Source organism: Miniopterus schreibersii, assembly GCF_964146895.1.
Source record: "Miniopterus schreibersii genome assembly, chromosome: 12".
NCBI lineage: Eukaryota > Metazoa > Chordata > Mammalia > Chiroptera > Miniopteridae > Miniopterus > Miniopterus schreibersii.
Genome location: NC_138112.1, coordinates 10415544 through 10439756, shown reverse-complemented (window position 1 = coordinate 10439756; position 24213 = coordinate 10415544). Strand labels below are relative to the sequence as shown.

Here is a 24213-nt window from a genome sequence, read left to right as displayed (position 1 = left end):
CTGATGAGTGTGAAGTGGTGTCTCATTTAGGCTTTAATTTGCATTTTTTCACTGTTGAGCATCTTTGCATGTTTGTTGGTCATTTGGGTTTCCTCTTCTGTGAATTCACTGTTCATATCTTTTGCCTTTCAAAAAAAACCCAAAAACTGGTTCCTCTTCTCAGTGTTAGGAGTACTTTATATATTCTGAGTACTAGCCTTTTGGTTGGTCCTGTATGTTGCAAGTGCCTTCTCCCAGTCTCTGGCATTTTTGTTTATGGAGTATTTTGCATACAGAAGTTTTATGTGCCCCAATGTAGCCGTCCTTTCCTTGGTGTAGCATGTGGTTGCCCGTCTTCTTTAAGAAGTATTTTCCTATCCTGATATAAATGTCCCCTATAATTTCTTCTAAAAGTCTTACAATATTTCTTTTCATATTTAAATCTTTGATCTGTCTACAGTTTATTTTTGTGTATGGTTTGAAATAAAAATGCAGTTTTATTTTTTCCCATAATAATAACCAATCGCCCTAGGGCTATTTGTTGAATGTTTTCTTCATTGATTCGTAAGGTCACTTTATCATTTCTATATACCTGTGTGCGTCACCTTACACTCAGCTTTTCTGTTACATGTTTTCTGTGTTGTTGTTTTATCTTTGCCTATACCAATACAACAGTGATTGGATTTCTGTAGTTTTATACTAAGTATTGATACCTGGTGGGGAAGTTCCTCCTCTTTTGTTCCTCAGAATCGCTTAACTATTCTTGGCCTTTTGTCTTTCCATGTTAATTTTAGGATCACCATCTCACGTTCCATAAAAAACTCTTTGAAGATTTTTGTTGGAATTGCAGTGCACTGTAGATTATTTGAGGAATTGCTATCTTCATAAATCGAATCTTATCATCCAGGAAGATGGTACATTGTTCCTTTCACTTAGGTCTTCTCTTACTCCCTTTAATACAGGTTTTCAGTTCTCACTTTCTCTATAAATCTCTTGTATTTCTTTTCTTCTTTAGATTTATTTGGTTTTTGTGACGGTTACAAATGGGATATTTTAAATTAAGTAGTTAATTGGCTTGCTGGTGAATAGCAATACTCATTTTGAACTAGAACCTTGTATCTTCAATGTAATAACATTGTCAAAATACAGGATGTCCCCAAAAAATGTATACATATACTTTAACAGCTGATAGCTGTTAAATGAAAATGAAGTGTATTTTAATAAACACTGCCTTTATAATTATTCAAAGTGTGTGCATACATTTTGGGGGGACACCCTATATATTATCCATTTGACACAGATGTCTGATGTCCCTTTAAATCTGTTCTGTGGCCTAGCACACAGCTAATTGCATCAGTCTTTTCTGTGTCCTTGAAAAGATTTTCTCCTCACTAATTTTGTGCAGGGTTTTGCACACATCCCTTAGATCAGGCTTGTAATTGACCGTCCAGTCTACAGTCTCGCTAAGTGTTCTCTGCTTCACCTGTCCATCCTGTGATTGTGGACTCATTCGTTTCTTCTGGTAATCCTGTGAGCTTTTGCATTACTCATATGGAGACTGAGTTCACAATTATTTTAGCTTCCTTGTGAATTGTTCCTTTATTACTATTATGTAATAACTTTTTATTGCCAGTAATTTTTTGCCTTAAAATAATTTTTCTGATACTAATACAGCTTTGCCAGTGTTTTTGGTTTGTGGTTTAACTAATGTAGCAGCTGAGGATGTGTGTAGCTGCAAATACCAGGAAAAAAAAATGACTACAGTTTCTTAAACAAATAAGGGGGAGGGCCTTTTTTTCTCTAATAATGAGATCAGAGATGTGGGTCCATCTGCCCAGAAACCCAGGCTCTCTCTGTTTCCATTTGCCACTCACAGTACGGCCCTTTTGTCCCCCTGCTGGCTTTCTCCCTGTGAGGTTTTGTGGGATGGGCTGGGGGGAGGGGGTTGAGGGAAAGGAGAGGCTATGAGAACAGCCTTTATTGTCAGTGTTGCATGGTACAGTATCCAGTTTCAGCACGTGTAGAATCTTTGTCTCCTGTTCGCTGTTTACTCACATTTTATGAAAGTTATTTCATCAAAAGATGGAATCTTCTCTTCCCGTAGGAAAATGTGACCTTTGCCCTTCCCAGGTGAAGTCACTGGGAAGACAATCCTTCTAGTCCACTCCTAGCGCCAGACGCAGTTAATAATGCTCAAGTCTCAGTAAACAAAATGTCCTAACGAGCAGATAATCATACACTTAGATCTCAGAGCATTGGTGTAAAATAAAATGGTTAGCTTTCAGCAAGTTGAGTTTTCGTATTTAGGAACAGTTAATATACATGTTCTCTCAAAAGATGGTACCATCATTTTCTCTAGTTTTTTAGAAGACTGATTAGATATCAGTGTTTCCCATGAACCCAACATCACTTCATATAATTTGCTGGGGCCCAGGTGAGGCCTTCGTACCTACAAAATGTGACCTCAGACTCCCCCACCCTGTCTCCCTTTGTCCAAAACTTCCAGTACATTTGATTTCACCTCAGATCCTGCCCCAGACTGTTAGGATGGGTGTGTGGAACCATCGAGTCTCTGGTTTGCATTTATAGCCTTCTATGTCTATAAAACAAGGTGGTCTGTTTCTTTTTGTTTTTAAAATGATTAACCATATTTAGATGGTTCTAGTGCTTCCCAGGGGACCACTGGAACAATATATTAATATACCTAATGTTTGATTTGTGCTAAAAGTTAGTAAAGCATCTACCTACCTATATCATTTAGACTTCCTAGCTCCACTATAGATAAAATTGCAGCCTTCGGGGCTCAAACTATAAAAGAAAGCAGTGTCAACAATAAATAAATAAATAATTTTTTTTAAAAAATAATGCAATTATTGCATTCAAAGTAGGAGACTGTTTCTTTACAAACACTGGAGGAGTTGTTTTGAATTATTAGGTTCCAGTGCACAGGCAGAGCTTGGCGCTGCATGAATACTTGTCAAATGACTATATTCTCAGCTGGGCATTTTCTTTTAGGCCCTGAAACTGCTAATCCAGCTTTGAATGCCCTTGTGTGGCCATTAATCCTTGTCTGACACGATAGTGCTAAACTGAAACCAGGTGTCTTTTCGTTGAAAGACACGGAAAGTGTTTCTCGTGTGAGGTTAAACATGGTGAACGGATTTTTCCTGTTAGTGCACATGGACACGTTGCCTTACATGGTCACCGTATACATTTTGTGCGTTACTTAATCGTTGTATTGAAATGTACACATTATAACTCTCGAGAAGGAAGTTTTTAAAAACGAACAGGTATTCCATTCCTCCGCCTTTACAGTTCTCCTGTGAGACTTCTCTTTTACATTTGACTAACTTATTCTTGCGGTTTGAGGCCCTTTCCTTTCCCCATCTGGTCACAGAGAGCAGGTATCTTTCTGACTGATTATCCTCTACAACTTTACATTTGAAAACTTATTTTTCTTTTTTCTCCACACAAAAATCATCCCAATTTTTTTATTATTTTTCTCAGATTTTCAGCCTCTAAGTTAACTCAGTGTTGCTCTGGGCTGTTCGGCTCCATCTGACATTTGAAATCCCCTGTAACTATGGTAATGATGTGCTCACTCCTGTTTACAAGTGGGAATTACGTTAAATTTAGGTTTTGGTGTGTTTTAAGTGTCCTAAACTAATCTTTCAGCCACGGAAACAAAGAAGTTTTTTCCTGCCGAGGGATAAAGTTGGCAGTGGATTGGTTTTTGGAAAGAGGCCACAAAGATATTACAGTTTTCGTCCCCGCCTGGAGAAAAGAGCAGTCCCGCCCTGATGCTCTCATTACAGGTAAGCCCGACGAGCCGTGTGCTCTCACTCTCCGCACCTTTCTGGGCAGGGGTCAAACACTGCGCTCATCTGTTTCTGTTTTCTCAGACTGTGTGACTGCCACGTTATCTCAGGTGGAACATTCAGGTTATTTTCAAGTTTACAGACTCTCTGTTAACTAAACCAGTCTGATTATGTTAACTCAACTAGTCATTCTTGCTACATAAGCCGTTTTTTTATTCTTAATTTGGAAACTTTTTACTTCAAATTTTGTGACATTTTGAACTTTAGAGACATGCTAGGTATCAGGAGACCTAGATTCAAATTCCGCCTTTGCCACTCACTAGCTGTGTAGGACTTCGAGCAACACACTGAACCCCAGTTTTCTCATCTGCTATAAAAATTAGACTAGGTGACAATCACATTATAGTGGCTGCAGATCAAAAAAGATCTGTGAGACTTGGGATAAGCCGTCTGGTATCAAGTAGAAGGAAATGACTCTATCCCAATAACATATCTGTATTTGGCATTGTTTTCTAATTTCTAAATGTGTGAGTGTCAGGCAAAAATGTCCTCTGTGCCTGCTAATTATTATTCAAGTTAAGTGATTTTCAGTCAACGTCCAACCCTTCTTACCCCTCTCTCTGCCTTTGCTCAACAGTAGCAAAAATGGAGTAACTGGGTGGAGAAAATACACTTCAAAATCAAAAACAAATGGAGAGACCACTTACCATGTACCTGAAATCTGATTTTGGGACTTTATTTTTATCTGTAATCATTAAACCATTAACAGCCTAGCATAAGGATAGACAAGTTATGGTGGAGTCCAGAGCCATGGACTCAGACCATAGCCTGAGTGGGAGAGGTAGGCATAATTCAGCCAGTAAGTAGTACCAGGGCACTGGATAACTCTTTGGGGAAAATATACATATTTAGTTCTTATGTTACATCATATAACAGTTAATTCCAGATGGTTGAAGAATTAATTGTCAAAAGTTAAACCATTAGAGACTATAAATAGTCTTTGAATGGCTGGGAAGAACTATCTAAATTTAAATTTTTTTAAAGAAATTACGAAGGAAAAGATAGATTTACTTGCATCAGAATTTACATCTGTATTTGGAGAAACTTTCTTAACAATGAGAAATCTTCTTATTTGCCTAAGGAAAAAAATACAACCAATAAACACAGAACCCATGTCCTAACATGTCAGGAACTCATACACGTTGATAAAACAAACATGAAGTCTCCCCAATATATAATGGCAGTGCGGTAGGGATAGTCGGCCTGCAGACAAAGGCCGGTGTCATTAGCAATTAAAGAAATGTGCATTTAAACAAGTCTTGTTTTTCACCCATCACATTTGCAGAGATAAAAAGGGATAGTTCTCAGTGTCCTGAGGGGATTACTCCTACAGTGCTGTGGAAACGTAATGGTTACAACCTTTCTGGAGAAGTTTGGTCTTAAAATGTTACTAATCTTGGATCTACTGCTTCCCCTCCTATGAATAATTCCTCAGAAAATAAGGAGAGGTCCAAGCAAAGATTTCTGACCACAAAGACATTCAGGGCAAAATACTTACAATAGAAAACAAGATGGAAACCAACCATACATTCTTTAAAAGAACCATACGGTAAATTAGTATATAATTAGTGTACATTGATAGGATGGGATGTGTATTAGAATATTAGGCAGCATTTTTAATGACCTGAGGAAGTGCTCTTTTACATAAAAGGCAGGTTTTTTTATTGTGTGTGTGTGTATGCACACATATACATACGTATGTACATGTAGTATAAACAGTGGAGAGAGAGAAAGACACAGAAAGGATTATAAGGAAATATGCCCAAATATTCTCAGTAATTGAGCTGAGAAAGAAACAGTGTTTCAACATGAAAATGGCCGGCAAGCTTCTCGAGCACAGACAGAATGTGAGACCCGAAGGGAAAAGATTATCCCCAGTGTGGGCTGCGGCTCAGTGTAGTTTTTGAAACACCGGCATGATCACGTGGAACCCGTCAGCATGTAGTTCACTCTGCAACATGCACACACCACCGCCAGAGGCTGCTAGGTGTTCTCTCCCCCAGGACAATCATTCCCTGACCAAAACCTCAACCAGATAATAACTGGGAAATTGAATAGTCCCATATTTTTTTCACTGTATAAAAAAAAGAAACTTTATAAGAAATATTTTAAAGTTCTCAGATATAGATTCAGACCAGAGCCTCTGCCAGTCTTCTGTTGATATATCAAACACCTACAAGCAAGTACTCAGCTCTGTATCAGGTACCGCGCTAGGAACAGAGATTCCGTTAACTTACTAGCTGTACTGCACCCATATTTATTTAAGATTCCTTATCCTAACTAGTTGCCATCTAATTAATTATCCCTAATTAGTGTCCTGTTTTTCTCATTGCCTGTTAAGGAAATGCAGAGTAAGCAAGGCGATGGTTACTGTTCGACTCCCACACTTGTTCCTTCAGTCATTTTGGTGAGGGTCCAGGCATATCACATATGATGGAACATTTCCACAAGTAAAGTACCAAGGCTTATTCATGAACATAGTAAAGAAGCTGGCAGACCTCTGAATGCACATGGTTAAGTAGCTCATGTATTCATTTGCAGACATTTATTATCTGCTGATGTGCTGAGTGCTGGTGGAAACAAAGATCAATGAGACATGGCATCTGCCCTCAAAATGTTTATCAGGGGAACACACAAAATAATTAAAAGGTCACAGATCCTATAGTGGAGACTGGGCTTTTAATTTTCTATTGGTTTTGTGATTTTTAAAAGAGATCAACAATTACATACATCTATTAAACAAAATTAAGTGGAAGGACACATTGTTCATTGAGAGCTTTCCGGGCACTGGGCTAAGCGCTTTTAACTCAGACTCCTCAGAGTCCATCGGCTGCATTTGAGGACATGAAGAAACAGGGCTGATTGCCATGGACATAAAGTAGCAGAACCTGAGGTTTAGCTGTGACTTGCTGATTCCAAGACCCATGTTTCTTCCACTTCTCTGCTGCTTCTCTAAACCAAGTTCTGGTTCAGTGAACTTTGGAACTTTATCAGGAACATCGTGAAGTCTACATGCCAGTATCGGAGCTAGTTGACCCATATCGCTCTTCCGTCCCCACTTCCCTCGTACCCTGCTCATACTTCTGTGTGGCAGTTACAGCCCTTGCTTACCTAGTTTACATGTTTGTCCCATCCAACCCCCAAGGCCTCCTTGAGGAGAGGTCATTCTTAATCTTGGTGGCCATTAACACTTAGCATAGTACTTACCTTAGAGGAGGCATGTAGTGATTGTCCGCTGGAGAGACAGAGATATAAAAAATTAGTAACTCCAGTTAATTCACAAGTTGCTCAGTCATGTTTAAGTTTTATGCTTTTAATGTTTTTTAACTTTTAAAAGTTTCTGAAGTTTTAAACTTTTTATGTTTTTTAAGTTCATTTGCAGGGAGGCAAGGGGTGGGTATTTTTAAAGCTTTTGTTATTGGAAATCCATTAAGAAAAAAGATTATTGGGAGTTACAAATTTGCTACGTCCACAAACTATAAATCATAATCCCTGATTAAATGATGACACATGCCCAGTTTATCTTAGAAGAGCTCACATTGTGTGCATGCGGCTTACCTGTGCTACATATGTATTTATTCCTGAAATTCTACCCTGCAGATCAGGAAATTCTTCGTAAGTTAGAGAAAGAGAAAATCCTGGTGTTTACACCGTCCCGGCGAGTCCAGGGCCGGCGAGTAGTGTGCTACGACGATAGGTTCATCGTGAAGCTGGCTTTTGAGTCGGACGGTATAATCGTGTCCAATGATAACTACAGGGACCTGGCTAATGAAAAACCAGAGTGGAAGAAGTTCATAGATGAGCGGTTATTAATGTACTCATTTGTCAATGACAAGTAAGTAAAACCATTTGCTTGCAAGTAATCCTGCTTTCCTGAATTATGATTATGAAAAGCTATTAAGAATCATTGGAAAATATGTTAAAAAGACAAAGCATAAAATTTGTGTTTGTAAATGGTGTATGCATACAGAGAAATGACTCAACTGCAACACATTAGTGAAAATTAATTGTATTAAGATTGTAGGATTGAGTGTCTGTCTTCTATTTTTAAACTTTTAATGTTGCCATATTGTCTTTTTATTAATATTAAACACTATATTTGTCAAGTGTTATTACTCAGCCATGTTCACAGTCCCATAAGAGTCCGTACATAATTCACATTTTATGGGTAAATACTTAGTTTATTTCAAGTTCAAACACTGACGTAACTAGTAGCAGAGCTTTTTAGTCATAACTGCTTTTGATTGTGCATGCCATGAATTCTTGCTTCCATTGCACAGCTAATCCAAAACAGTAAGTTTATTTTCTTAAGACATTTTCTAAGTCAGCTGAGACGCACCTCAGTAGAGTGGAAAGAGAGTGGACGTAGTTAGACATTGTGACTGCGCCGTGTGAACTTAGATAAAAATAACTTCATTTATCTAAGCCTAGATTAGAAAAGTGTATTAACCTGCAGAGCAGAGCTGATGCTGCAGGGCTCACGCTCGGACGAAACGAGATGACCTGTGCACAGCTTGCGACCCGCACTAGGTGTCTCCCCGTCAGCCCCTGCTCCGCGCTCCCTTCTCTTCCTCAGCTGCCCCGGCCGCTCCCCACCTGGTCCATCCTGCTGCACAGTGTTGATGTTTATAAAACTCTCCTAAAACATCCCTGTGGTTGTTTTCTAAAATCCTTACAAAATCCAAAGACTGAGAGGAAGGAAGAAATAATTAGAACTGCTAGACTCAAAACTTGTTTGAATTAAAACAAATAAGAGAGTAGCTTGAAACATTTTAATTTTGTTTTCATCAAGAACCTTGTGCACTAATACTTTTAACCTGTAAATGTTGAGTCAAAACTCTTGGATTAAAATTGAATAAAATATCTTAGAGTAATAAATCTTTACACTGTCTTTAGAACTAAGTCATCAGCTCCCTGCTTAGGTGTAATCTTGCATTTTATTCATCCTAGGTTCATGCCCCCCGATGACCCTCTTGGCAGGCATGGCCCGAGCCTGGATAACTTTCTGAGGAAGAAACCCATTGTCCCCGAGCACAAAAAGCAGCCTTGTCCATACGGTAACTTTCCATATGAGTATTTAATATCTGTCTTCAGAACACCATATGTCATTAAACTATTGTTAATAAACATGTTTAATTTTGGATGGTATAGTATGTAGTTCTTTTGATTGTAATTAAATTTAAGAAAACATCCTAACCATGAAAAAGTAATTATTTTTACCTAGTTGGGTTCAATGCAAATGCATTTCCCTGAATTAAAACATGGTTCCAAAAACTCAGTTGGTTAACTCTACATGAATTTTCCAGGTAGATAAAAATTTGGAGTTCTTACATCTAGGTGCACATCAGATTAGCATGGCTTTATCCCATTACAGCAATAGTTGTTTTTTTTTAAAAAAAAAAAAAAAAAAGGGGGGGGGGGGGGAGTGTTCTACCTGATTTATAAAGTCATACTAGAAGAGAATAGGCAGGTCGGAGTTGAGGACACAGGGTATTAGCCAAAAACTCTGGAGGTCATTATTAATCATTCGGCCACCTCTCTCAGTGCTGAGCATAGTAGAAGGAAAGGTGGCATTTCTCAGACATAAGGAGCAGAGTAACACTCAGTGTGTCTCCCATTTCTGCCTCTGTGTCTTTCACGAGGGAAAGTAGTGCCAGACTGAGTTTTCAAGGCCTGGCGGGGGATGTTTCTTCACCTAATTCATGTTCCTCTCCATAGGAAAGAAGTGTACGTATGGACACAAGTGCAAATATTACCACCCGGAGAGGGGCAGCCAGCCTCAGCGGTCAGTGGCTGATGAGCTTCGTGCCATGTCGAGAAACACAGCAGCCAAAACTGCAAACGAAGGAGGGCTGGTAAAAAGCAACAGCGTGCCCTGCAGCACCAAGGGCGACAGCACATCCGACGTCAAGCGAGGCGCTCCGAAGAGGCAGTCGGATCCCAGCATCAGAACTCAGGTCTACCAGGACCTGGAAGAAAAGCTCCCCACCAAAAACAAACTGGAAACCAGGTCTGTACCCTCCTTAGTTAGCATACCGGCTACTTCTACTGCAAAACCCCAAAGCACTACATCTTTAAGCAATGGCCTTCCATCTGGAGTTCATTTCCCACCTCAGGATCAAAGACCACAGGGACAGTATCCCCCAATGTTGATGGCAACCAAAAATCATGGAGCGCCAATGCCTTACGAACAGTACCCAAAATGTGACTCCCCCGTTGACATTGGGTATTATTCCATGCTGAGCGCATATTCAAATTTGAGCATCTCAGGCCCACGAAGTCCTGAAAGGCGCTTCTCCTTGGACACGGATTATAGGATAAGTTCTGTAGCTTCTGACTGCAGCAGTGAAGGGAGCATGAGCTGTGGGAGCAGTGACTCGTATGTGGGGTACAATGACCGGTCCTACGTCAGTTCTCCCGACCCACAACTGGACGAGAATCTAAAGTGTCAGCACATGTACCCTCACGGCCGCCTTAATTCCCAACCCTTCCTGCAGAATTTCCACGACCCTTTAACCAGAGTGCAAAGTTACAGTCACGAAGAACCAAAGTACCATCACAAGCCGCCTCTTCCGCACCTGGCGGTGCATCTGCAGCACCCGGCGGCGGGGGCCCGGTCCAGCTGCCCCGGGGACTATCCCTCTCCTCCGGGCTCGACACACTCTAAGGCGCCACACCTAGGGCGGTCCCTAGTGGCCACAAGACTAGACAGCATCTCCGACTCGCGGCTGTATGACAGTTCTCCTTCGAGGCAGAGGAAGCCTTACTCCCGCCAGGAGGGGCTGGGGAGCTGGGACCGGCAGGGGTTCGGGATGGACGCCTACGGCTACCGGCAGACCTACTCCCTGCCGGACAGCTGCACGCAGCCCTGCTACGAGCAGTTCGCCTTCCAGAGCCTGCCCGAGCCGCAGGAGCCCGCCTGGCGGCTGCCCTACTGCGGGCTGCCGCAGGACCCCCCGCGGTACCAGGACAACCGGGAGAAGGTTTACGTCAACTTGTGCAACATCTTCCCACCCGACCTTGTGAGAATTGTCATGAAAAGGAACCCTCACGTGACAGATGCCCAGCAGCTGGCCGCAGCCATTTTAGTGGAGAAATCGCAGCTGGGCTATTGAAAGATGATGCATCTTTGTGGTGTTTAGTCCTTTTTTGTTCAGCTCAAATGCTGAGGGAGGTTTGCTACAATAGCACATGTGATCTCCTTCTCAGCAAGGAGGTTAAATAGTATCCATTTATGTGAAATACTGTATCATGGAACCTGTATGTATAGCCCCACACAGTGCAAGTATCACGGGATTGCTTTACATTCAAACTTTTTTTTAACATTTCCTTTTTAAAGCTATATCCTTGGCTGGAGATTTCTCCAGTTTGGTTTATTAGATGTATCTGGGGTCTTTGATATTAATCTTTGGTGCATCAGGGGTTTATATGCAGCACTTTTTAATCCTTATTTCATGTTTTATTAACTTGGTGTTTCTCTATCAATTGCAAGCAATTACAGTACCTTCAGAATGTTGAACATTTGACTAGACCTAGCAAACTATTTTTTCAAGCCAAGCTTAATTGGAATCTTTTACAGCTTTTTAAGTTATTTTTATTTGGGGAAAGTGGGCTTCTTTGTGCTATAATCATTATTTATAGAAACAAAGATATACTACAGCACTGACTATATTTTAAACAAATGTAAGTTACCAGTTTATGCTGAAATGGGTAACATATTAGAATGATTTATAATATGGCACTTTTTATTGTTTTATTTTTGTTTGGATTTTTTGTCGTTAAGTAATTAGTTAATTTAATATGGTGGATTTAAAGGAAAGCAGATGCAATCAATGGAAAAAATTGTTTCCATTTTTTTTTTCTTCTTATGAATAAGGCAAAAGCTGTAACTGTTAGTTTACAGCTTTGCTATCCAGCTGTGCTGTGCTTCAAGATAGTAGAAATGGAATCGAATTCCTAGATTTCCACTGGCCTGTATTTTTAATGTGTTTGGGGCACAACGATACTGGATAATATAACCCTTTCGCAGTACTTGCCTGTTTTTAATGAATCTAATTATTCTCAGTGCAACTTTTATATTTAATATACTCTTCAGCTTTCCTGCTATTTATCAAGGCTGGCCTGAGGTGGTTTTATGTGTTGAGGATATGCAACATTTATTGATACTGCACTATGGAAATGGTGATGGAGGAGTTGTAAATGGTAACTTAACATTTTTGTAAGATACTGTATATTTTCCATTTTCCTGAAGGTTGGTTTATGGGGGGCCTGTTATATTATTAAGGCCAGATTCTTGCCACAAATAGTGTAGTTTTAGATACAGACTAAAGTCTGTTTTAGTATTAGTAAGGGATATTTCTGGTTTCAAAGTCATGGGTTTTGCTAGATGCTCATTCTTCCTGTCGGTTAGAAGGTAGATACTGCAATCAGTGGCAGACAGTTGTGTGATTGACATGACTTCCCTGTTGCCTCCAGTTGTTGAATTTCACTCAGCGTAACAGCCTCATTCCAATCTGTTTCTGTAGTCTGCCCTGGTGATTCTGATTCCTCCACATGCTACAGTTCGAAGTAAAGCCCTGAAAAACCAGAAAGTACCTTTTACTGTTGATACAAATTGTATCTTTTTAACTATAAGAACTATTTTGATTTGTAGATCTAGTTAAAACACAGATGTGTAACTATGATTAGACTTTTGGGCAACATTTTATCCCTTATTTAAATACAAATTTTTTAAGTAAAATTGAGGTCTAGAATAGGGTAGAAAATTAAAGTAACAATTTAGGTAAATAAAAGTGTCTGTCCTAGTTTTATATAATATATATTAAAATATATTAAATAAATTTATTGGCATTTTCTTTCTCCTAAAACATATCTAGTGTGAACTTAACTTAAAATAAAGGTAAAATGCTGCCTGAAAATAATGTCCAAGCACCTTTGACTAGGATAACATTTTCACTACTTGTGCGACACTGTGTGTTGCACGAAGTAGGGTTTGGGTATACAGTAAATGCTTCTAAAAGGCATTGTGCATATTGACATATCCAATAATCTGAACCGTGTTCAGCAAACTTAATTCAGGAAAGTGGTGTTCTACACAATTATTGCTGTTGTTTTTGAGGTGAGCGTGGCTCTCATCTGTACCCAGAAAGACTACGGATGAAACCACACAAACCGTTCCAGGTGGTGTCTGAGAGCGACCCCACTCACTCATGAAACTGTTCTTGATTTTGTGGGTCACTGTCTGTAGAACAAGCTTAAATGTAGAGGCGGAACCAGTGCCAAAAATAGGGTTACAAATGCATAGTACCTTTTATTTTAGTCATATTCTAAGCTTGTTGGGGTTTTTTTGTTTTTTAGTGTGAAATCACTTTTAAATTGTGCATGTAGGTTTTGCTTCCATTCTCTTCATTTTAGTATCTTAATTGTTTGGAGATTCTGACAAACTTGACTGAATTTATCTAAATGAGATTTTAGGTGGGATGTGTATCACGCCTTTCATTTTACCTTCTGAATGTTTTTAGCTAACAGTTTGGTCGTTGCTTCGTGGATTTTAGACTCTGGGGAGTAGTGGGGCCTGCCACCACCTGTCCTGAAGTGAAGAGCTCTGAACTGCCCACACTGAAATCCTTCAGTGTAATTGTAAGTTAAGATATAGCCATTTTCTTACGTCAAGGGGACAACTTGTCCCCCTTTTTTGAAACACCAATGTTGCTTTCAGAGCTTAAGAATCAGATATTTGTCAGACTTTAGATACAGCAAATTCTTAATTACCTAAAGCAATAAGTAAAAGGATCCATCATTAAATTAAATCCATAGCTGACTCCAAACCTTTAATGTAGCCAAAATTTTCACCTTAATCATATATTTTACCAGACTTGCTGATAAAGAAGAGGGGTGTGTTAGTGAGTAGTGGAGCTGCCAGGAGAAAGGATTCGACTGGAATGTTCTGCCCCTGAATAGTGGGAGTTGACTGTACTTTACACAGTGATGCGCCAGTTCCTGTCTCTCTGTCTTAGTACAGAGGGACTAGTACCCAGCTGGCCAAGTACTGGCCCTTAAGTGTTTCCTCCTTTCCTGCATGTGATATGTAAGTTTTCAGTCTCCTTTTTATGATCTCTGTGTGTATCCTGATAGAGTTTGTCATTAACCTAAACATTTGAAGGAAATGCAAACCAGTATAAAATATTTGGTACTGGTAGAAACTAGAACTTTGTGTTTTTATGAAAATTCATTTATAAGCATATGTACTATAACTAAAAAGAACGTTTTTATATATACACATACATGCATACCTATTTGTCATGAAGTATTAACAATGGGAGGGTGTTATGCTTTCGATGGCTAACTTTTCCTGAGTTGAACTACGTTTCCTTGAGATGTACATGCCCGAGTCTGGAGTCCGGATGACCAATGGCAAGGTTTAGAAACACTTGAATGGAAAGCAGCTCTTCACTGTTTTTATTCCTGGTATTTTTAAAGAATTATTTTGATAATTTTAATAGAATGTGTAACTTTAAAACACACAAAAAAACCTTAAAGTAGTATTGATTATACAGATAATTATTTAACATGTGTTTTATGGATGTATCTATATGTATATAGACAGTAATATATTTATAAAACAAATATACTTTATGTTGTAGCTGTTAGTGTGTGGTAGGTGGGCGGGTGGCTCTGGGTGTGTGTGTGTGTGTGTGCCTGGGTGTGTGCGCGCCTGTGTGTTATCGGGCTGTTTTCCCGATCGAATGGCAGTTACCCTAAGGTACATTTGGCTGTGGCTATTCCTCGGGCCACCCAGCTTCCTTATTCAAGATAAAATAAGATGCACAGTGCTTTGGCCACTCTGTTAGCGTGTGGCTCATCCAACACCTGGAGAGTTCCAAGCGACCGGAAGCCGGTCGGCTTATAGCCAGAGCAAATGCCCGTGTTCCAGATGTATTAAGCAAGGGAGCTCAGCTAGGGTGTTGGCTTCCTAGGTACATACCAACAAATAAAGTGGAGCATAAAATACATGAACTGACACATGCATCAGACTAAGAGAACGGGTGTTAATAAAAGTAGAGAAACATACACGAATTTAGGTTGGTCTGGGAAACCCTCTAGGGCAAGGGTTGACAAACTTTGCTGTGAAGGATAGGGTAGTAAACAGTTCAGGCCTCGAGGATCACATGGTGTCTGCAAACTGCTCACCTCTGCCCCTGCAGCGTGAAATTAGGCACAGACAATATATGCCAGTGGGTGTGGCTGTGTGCCAAGAAAACTTAATTTACAGAAACAAGCAGATCAGATTGGGCCTATGGGCTGCAGTTTGCTGATCCCTGCCCTAGAGGGAGAAAATCAGACATATTAAAAATACATTAAATCCCGATATATGGTAATATAGGAACTAATTGTATTTCAATTGACAACGAAAGAAAATCTTTTATTGATGGCCTTCAAAAGAAGACCATGAGACAGTCATATTAAAGCATCTTAATCCACTTAGGTGTTTTACCTGCTCACACCCATTATTTATTAGAAAGATTTCTTATGTTGAACCACAGAAAAAGTATTCTGTAAAAAGATATTTCAGTAAGTATTGAAATTTTTTCATGAACTATATAATTCTATTGCTAAATGGGAATCCCTTACCTACCCTTTGTTTCTTAAGGGCCTCATGGACCAAAAAATTCTGTTGTATTTTGAAAATTGGCATATAATTAGCCACAAAATATTTTAAAGACTGCATTTATCAGTTACATTTTTCTGCTGGTTTTTGACTTCTAAAAAATGACAGATAGGCCCTTCCTTTAAAATAGTTCTAAAGAAGATAAGTATATTGTAATTTCACACACTGTAGCTTTATTCTGTAAGGTTAAGAATTGTGACTAGTGTAATGGTAGCTAAAATGTGAGTGCATTCGCTGTATTGGTGTCTCTATAAGAAACTAAGTGTATCCCTGCTTTCGCTGTCCCAACCTTTAGAGTAGACTTTTTGAAGATACCTTGGGACAGTCCTTGGTGAGTGGTGTTCTTAACATGATCATGTGTAATTTTGAATTCACTGGATGTACACTGCGGAGCATGTTCATTCACAGTGTTTTATAAATTGTTACATCAGTAACATCATTTAGTCTTGAACATTACCATCCACTTAAGTAGTTATACTTTCTTGTAAAATTGGAATACAACTATAGATTTTAACAGCAACTGGTTACTTAACTTTTTGCTTTAATGAGTCTATTAACCTGCTTTTTACTTCTGTTACAATGATACTGTTGTGTGTGAAGAGTGACTTTTCCCCAAGGTCCTTAGTCTTTCAGATTTAAAAACAATGTAAAGTTTTTACCATTTGGCAGTAAAAAAAAAAAAAAGTCTGTGCATATTTTAATATTTTGATTGTTCTGTAAAATTTGTAAAGTTTCGCTTTTTAAACCATGTACCAAATTTGCCATTTTTCCATCTGGTTATTTCAGATGAGTGACAAATGGTTGTCCATGGAAGTTTTTTATCCTGTTCCTAAAGCAGTTTGTGTCTCAAGGGGAAAAGACATTGAAGATTTTTTTGAAATTACAAATTTCCTGGCTAATACGAAATACCCACAAACATGCAGACTTCTGCAGACGTAGACATAGCATTGCGAGTGAGCCAGGTTACTGACTTTGTCATTCCCTTTTAGGTTTCTTCCTCCCAAACCATAGTTGTATGCTAACAGTAAAATTTCCAATTTGATCTCTCAGACTTTTCTTATAGGAAAATAAGGCAAAGAATATCTTTCGAACAACAGCTGATCAACTGATGTGATTCTGTTTATCCTACATCTGTTCTGTGTGTTTCTGTAATGGAATTTTTACAACTCCAAAAAGCAGTATTTTAGACCTATTGGAAACCGTATCAAAATGGCTATGTGATTCTGCCGCTGAGAAAAAAATAATTAAAAAGTTCATTTTTCTTAATGTTCGTTTGTTTTTGTTTCATGAAGAAATGGATTTCATGCAGCAGCACAGGTGCTACACACATAAAGGCACCTGTCCCTGGTCCCACGACTCACCTACAGTCAGGGGTTAATAACGTGCGAGGCTTCCGAAAGATGAGCACACATTCAGTATCCATGTGTCAGAGCCACAGTTAATTCATATGAAACTGTGAATTAAGTGCCAGTTTCTCTCAGTGGTTAACCTAAGCTGCTTCTGCCTTCCCTTGAGGTTTCTCTGTTACCTCCCGTGACCTGAAGAGGTCTTTATTGTATAGATCTTTCTAGCTGTCTGCATCTCTCCTCGCATGAATGAATCTTTATTTCTTACTAATGCCTCCCCTGAGTAGGCTCGTTTCCCTTCCTTTATGACCTAGGAATTGAAAATACTCTATTTCAGATACGGTCACAATCCCCAAATGGTCTAATGACCATGATGATGTTACATACTCAAACTCTATGTCAGTATATGGGAAACTATATCATTTCCAAAAGGGGATTTTTCCCCTTTATTTTTTCAGATTTTTGCTTTTGTTACTATTTTCCTAAAATTGCTGTTTGCCATTGTCAGGTATTTCTCTATTTTAGCTCCATCAGCACATTTGATGATTGATGTTCAGCTGCAGTTGGCAGGGCACTCAGCATATCCAGAATGAGTGTTGGGTGGGAGGGGCTGAGCTGAGGACCTAGGGGAGTATCAGGTTAGGCTACAGTGTGGATTAGACTTGGTAGTTTATCCTGCCCCGCCCCCTCCCTACCTAAAGGACTTGTACACATTGATGAATCAAGTCATTTTTGGGAAGGTGAGAGTTATAAAAAGCAACAATAATGGTGAATTTATTCAAAACAAAATGCCTATAGTTGGGCCTCCTTAAACATGTACTTTCTAACATTTGTTCCTTGAGAGAGAGAGAGAGAGATGGTATTGTGGAATCCCACCCCCAATGCACCAACATGCAATAGGTAAATATCACCGAAGGACCCAACACAAACACCCATCCTGGGGCACCATGAAAACACTGGTTTAAAGGGCACCGAGACTATGCCAGAGAGAAATCCAGTTACTAACCTCAGAGCGTGTGCCAAACAGGAGGGAAGCTGCAGGAACTCCAGTATCAGGAACACCGGATGGTGCCATTCGTGCCCCCCCACCTCGATGGCACAGGGAGGAGCACTATCCGGTGCCCTAGCCGCCGGCCGAAGCCGTCCCAGCCCACTCCAGGCCCACACCAGTTTCAGGCTCGCTCTCAGTTCCCCCCAGCCCGGACCTCGCCAGCCTCAGCTCTGGGATGTGGCACAGCTTATCCTTGGGTGTCTCCTTGGCCTGCTCCAGCTACGGCTTTCATCCAGCCCACCGACTTGTCCCCCATGGCTGTTCATCCCTGGGCTCCCCACAGCTCGCACCCTAGCCTGGCTAGTTCCAGGGCCTTCCTGCACCAATAAATTGGGTAATCTAGAGGAAATGGATACATTCTTAGAAACATAAATCAGAAAGAAACGGAAAATCTGCGCAGACTGCGTACTAGAAAGGAAATGAAATAGTAATCACACAACTCCCAAAAAACAAAAGGCCAGGAGCAGAGAGCTTCACAGGTGACATCTACAAAACATTCTAAAGAGAACTAACTTATCCTCAAACTATTCCAAAAAAAGCTCCCAAACTTATTGTATGAAGGCCACATTGTGCTGATACCAAAACTGGAGAAATACACTACAAAAATAAAACAAATAAATTACAGGCTAATATCCCGGATGCAAAAATTCTCAACAAAGTATTAGCAAACCAAATTCAGCAATGCATTAAGATCATAGAACATGATTAAGTGGGACTTATTCCAGGAAAACAAGGATGGTTCAATATCCACAAATCAATCAATGTGATATACACTACATAAATAAAATGAAGAATAAAAATCATATAATCAATAGAGTCAGAAAAACTATTTGAAAAATTCAACATCTGGAGAGAAACAAGCTGGCCAAGCAGGGAACAGCTGCACCCACCGCCTCCCACAACCACATCAAAATTACAACTAAAACACAGAACCACCGTCACTCAGAGCCTCCTGAGATCTGGCTGAACACAGGCCCTACAACCAGGGTCCTGAAGCAGCACCGAGACCGGGAGGAGTGGCGCAGATGTGGGCTGATCGGGGCTGAATCGTGGAGACGCGGCCGCGGGCCCACACCCGGTGCCGCGAGTGAAACCCGGGAGGGAATCTTGGCAGCAGAGGTTTCCCGAAGGAGGGAGGGGTCCCAGCCCCACAGCAGGCCCCCAGCCCAGGGCTCCAGGCCGGGAAGAGACGTCCCCACAACCTCCGAGAGTGAAACCAGCGGGGACTGTGGCTGAGGGTCGCGGAGGCTGCGGGAGCCCCAGCAGCTCCTCTAAAGGGCCCGGCGAGGATTCACTCGGACGCTCCCTCGGAGCCCAGCACCGGGCAGCAGCCGGAAAGGACCTGGGACACTCAGGGAGGAACTAACCTGCCTGAGATCCGGGCGAGAGGCGGAGGGGCGGCTTCCTCTCGGGCAGAAGGGCTGGCGGAGGCCATTGCTCCTTTGGCGAGTCCTCCCCGCACACAGCCGGCAGCAGGCGCCATGTTTGAGTCGCCAGCACCTGACTCCCACCCTTGGCCCCGCCCCGTGATTCCCGGAGGCCCCGCCCCTCCCCACCTGCAGCTCATCCGGGCCATTTCCAGGGGCTTTTCTGTGCAAGTGGCCTCTCGACCCTCATGCTTAGGACTTTCCTAAAATCTCTCAAACAAGCAGCAGCGGGCCCCATACAGCTTGATAAGCGGCCCCAGGCCTGGCACTAGCGGCAGCTGCACTGGCTCACAGCTGGGCCTCTCCTGGGCACCTCCAAGCCCAGCACAAGTAGCAGCCAACTACAGTTTTCTGTGTAGCTCATGCTGGGTGGCCCTGGGCAAGGCACTGGCACAGGCTGACTTTGCACCTCCCGGGAGGCCCCAGAGACAGTGCACCTGGTGATCAGACTCGGCCACGCTGGATTACAACCCAACCACATCCACGAGTGACACTCAAGGGGTGCACTTGGTGAACACCAAAGCTCCACTGAAGTAAATCCTGCTCCATAGGGGTGTCTCTAGCACAGCAGCTCTTTGGCTGTAGTTGCAGCTGGTCCTCACAGCTGATTGGCCTGGGGGTCAGTTCCTCCCAGGGACGCCAACAGCAACCAAGGCTCAACTACAACAGGACAGTGCACACAGCCCACACGGGAGCACCTAGAAGGCCCAGCTCAGGTGACTGGGGAGGCTGAGCCACTGGACCCTACAGGACACCTACTACACAAAGCCACTCTGCAAATTCCAGGAGACATAGCAGATCTACCTAATAAATACATAGAAACAAACACCTGGAAGCAGCCAAAATGCGGAGGCAAAGAACCATGTGACAAAGGAAAGAACAGAAGAAATCTCTAGAAGAGGAACTAAATGAAATAGATCCAAGCAAGCTAACAGATACAGAGTTCAGAATAATGGTTATAAGGATGTTTAAGCAGACTATTAGGAAAATAACTGAGAAAATCGATAACATAATAAAGTACCAATTTGAAATGAAGGCTACACGAACTGAAATGAAGAATCATTTACAGGGAATCAACAGTAGAGTAGAGGACGCTGAGAATCAAATCAGCAATTTGGAACATGAGGAAACAAAAAACACTCAACCAGAAGAGCAAAAAGAAAAAAGAATCCAGAAATATGAAAATAGTATAAGAAGCCCCTGGGACAACTTCAAGAGGCCCAACATTCGTATTATTGGGGTGCCAAAAGAGGCAGAAAGAGACCAAGGAATTGAAAACCTATTTGAAAACATAATTACAGAAAACTTCCCCTACCTGGGGAAAGAAATAGACTTACAAGTCCAGGAAGCACAGAGGGTCCCAAACAAGAGGAACCCAAAGAGGCTCACACCAAGACACATCATAATTAAAATGCCAAAGGTTAAAGACAAAGAGAATCTTAAAAGCAGCAAGAGAAAAGCAGTTAGTTACCTACAAGGGAGCACCCATACGACTGTCAGCTGATTTCTCAACAGAAACCTTGCAGGCCAGAAGGGAGTGGCAAGAAATATTCAAAGTGATGAAAAACATGGAACTACAACCAAGATTGCTCTACCCAGCAAAGCTATCATTTAGAATTGAAGGTCAGAGAAAAGCTTCTCAGAAAAGGAAAGCTAAAGGAGTTCATCACCACCAGACTGACACGACAGGAAAAGTTGAAGGGTCTTCTTTAAGAAGAAGCTAATGAACAAAAGAGTCTGATGAACTAAATAGATCAAGGGACATTGACGCATGCAACAGATGATCATATTTCAGGGGAAAGAGGGAAGGGGGGTGGAGGGTGGGAAGAGATTAACCAAAGAAGTTATATGCATAACCCATGGACACAGTTAATAACTGGGTGAAGGCCTGGGAAGGGGGTGGGAGGGAAGTGGAGGGTATCAATTGGGGGGGGGGGAATGGGATACCTGTAATACTCTCAACAATAAAGATAAATTTAAAAAGTAAAAAAAAAAAAAATCAACATCTATTTATGATTTTTTAAAAATACTCTCAACAAAGTGGATATAGAAGGAATATAACGCAACATAATAAAGGCCATATATAACAAACCCACAGCTAACATAACTCAGTGATGAAAAACAGAAAGCTTTTCCCCTAAGATCAGGAACAAAACAAGGATGTTTATTTTTGCCAGTCTTCTTCAACATAGTATTGGAAGCCCTAGCCATAGCAATCAGACAAGAAAAAGAAATGAAAGGTATCCAAGTTGGAAAGGAACAAGTAAAACTGTCACTGTTGCAGGTGACAAGCTATATATTGAAAACCCTGAAATGTTACCATTGCAGGTGACATGATATTACGTATGGAAAACCTTAAAAATTCCATGAAAAAAACTATTGGAACTAATAAATCACTAAAGTTGCAAGATTCAGAAATCTGTTTTATTTCTATAAAGTAATAACAAATTATCAGAAAAAATTAAGGAAACAATCCCATTTACAATTAAATCAAAAAGAATAAAATGCCTAGGAATGAATTTGACCAAGAAGGTAAAAGACCTGTACTCCGAAAACTAGAAGACATCAAAGAAATTAAAGAATACACAAATAAATGGGAGGATATACCATAATCATTAATGGGAAAAATGAATATCATTTAAATGTCCATAATCCCCAAAGCAATCTAGGGATTCAGTGCAATCCCTATCAAAATACCAATGTCATTCTTCACAGAGATAGAACAAATAATTCTAAAATTTATGTGGAATCACAAAAGGCCTGAAGAGCCAAAGCAATCTTGAGAAAAGAGAACAAAGTTGAAAGTACCGTGCTACCTGATCTCAAACTATACTGCAAAGCTATATTAATCAAAACAGTATGATATCAGCACTGGAACAGACACATAAGTCAGCGGAAGAGAATAGGCAACCTAGAAATAAACCCACACATATGTGTCTACTAAATAGTAGTCAATCTGCTACAAAGGAGGCAAAAGTATACAGTGGGGAAAGACAATTTCTTCAATAAATAATGTTGAAAAAAACTGGACAGATACATGTAAAGAAAAATGAAACTAGATCACTTAATTACAGCATATACAAAAATAAACAAAATGGATTAAAGACTTAAATGTAAGACCTGACAACATAAAACTCTTAGGGAAAAAAAAACACATAGCAACATCTTTAACATTGGACTTTGCAATATTTCTTAGATGTGTCTCCTTGGACAAAAGCAACATAAGCAAAAATAAACAAATGGTACTACATGAAACTAAAAAGCTTTTGCACAGTGAAGGAAACCAAGAACAAGACAAAAATGCAACTTACTGAATGGGAGAAAATATTAGCCAATCATGTATCTGATAAAAGGTCAATATCCTAAATATATAAAAACCTCAACATAAAAAACAATTCAATTAAGAAATGGGCAGAGGACCTGAACAGACTTTTTTTTCCAAAGAAGACATACAAATGACCAGTAGACATATGAAAAGATGCGCAACTCCACTAATCAGAGAGATGCAGATTAAAACCACAGTGAGGTATCACCTCACACCCGTCAGAATAGCTGTTACCAAGAAGACAACAGGTGACAAGTGCCCGCAAGGATTAGGAGAAGCGGGAACCCTCCTGTACTGTTGGTGGGAATATAAACTATTGCAGCCATTGTGAAAACAGTACGGAGGTTCCTCAAAGATTAAAGATAGAGCCACCATACGATCCAGCAATTCCCCTTCTGATACTGATGTGAAGGAAATAATTTGAAAGATACGTCCATGGCTATATTCGTTGCAACATTGTTTACAATAGCCAAGGTATGGAAGCAACCTAGGTGTCCACTGACCGGCGCATTGATAAAGAAGACGTGGTACATAGACACAGTGGAATATTACACGTCCGTAAAAAAGAATGAAATTCTGCCATCCGCAAGAACATGGATGGACCGAGAGAGTATTATGTTAAGTGAAATAAGTTGGACAGAGAAAGACAAATATAATATGATTTCACTTACATGTGGAATCCATAAAACAAAACAAATGAACAGACAAAATGAAACAAACTCATAGATACAGAGAACAGACTGATGGCTGCCAGAGGGGAGGGGGGTGGGGGAGGGGGTGAGCAAAGAAAAGGGAGGGAATTAAGAATAACAAACTTCCAGTTGTTAAGTCGCAGGGATATAAATACAGCGTAGGGAGTGTAGTAAATAACATTGTATTAACTGTGTACGGTGACAGATGGGTACTAGACTTACTGTGGTGGTCACTTTGGAAGGTATATATAATTGTTGAATCACTAAGTTGTACACCTGAAACGAACATAATATTGTCTGTATTAAAAAAGACCTCCTTGCCCTGGTCAATTTTGCTCTGTGCTTAGAGCGTCGGCCAGCAGAATGAAGGGTTTCGGGTTCGATTCCAGTCAATGGCATGTACCTCGGTTGCAGCTCGATCGGTGCGGGAGGCAACCAGTCGGTGTGTCTCTCTCACATTAATGTTTCTTTCTTTCTCTCTCTCTCCCCCTCCCCCCCCCCCCCGCTCTCTCTGAAAAGCAATGGGAAAAATATCCCCCGGTGAGGATCTAAAAATAATAATAATAAATTAAATTAAAAAGATCTTGGCAACCCATTTTCTTGTGGTCCCCATTGTCAGGCCCTTGTTGGCTTAAGGGTTTTCTATCCGTCGTAACAGGGAAATAAATGGAATAACGAAAATGATGATGATAAAACAGAAGGTAAACCTTCCGGAGCCTCACAGGTCAGTGGTGCGTGGGCTGCACTGCCGAGCCCCTGCGAGCCCTGCTTTCACTCCTCAAGGGGACACGCACCTGTCTGCGCCCCCTCCCCCGACCTGAGTAAATGAGAACGTGGTCCCTCCCTG

General features: G+C 40.7%; 1 protein-coding gene across 6 annotated transcripts in view; it reads left to right on the top strand.

Annotated features, from left to right (window-relative positions):
• ZC3H12C (zinc finger CCCH-type containing 12C) overlaps positions 1-14836 on the top strand; it is a 57126-nt gene extending 42290 nt beyond the window's left edge. For all 6 annotated transcript variants that reach the window (XM_081155185.1, XM_081155184.1, XM_081155186.1 and 3 more), the window contains exons 3-6: positions 3655-3794; positions 7458-7692; positions 8808-8914; positions 9576-14836. In XM_081155185.1, the coding sequence (XP_081011311.1) occupies positions 3655-3794; positions 7458-7692; positions 8808-8914; positions 9576-10972 (1879 nt within the window). In that variant the 3' untranslated portion in view covers positions 10973-14836. The remainder of the gene's footprint in view (positions 1-3654; positions 3795-7457; positions 7693-8807; positions 8915-9575) is intronic.
• Positions 14837-24213: the final 9377 nt, after the last annotated feature.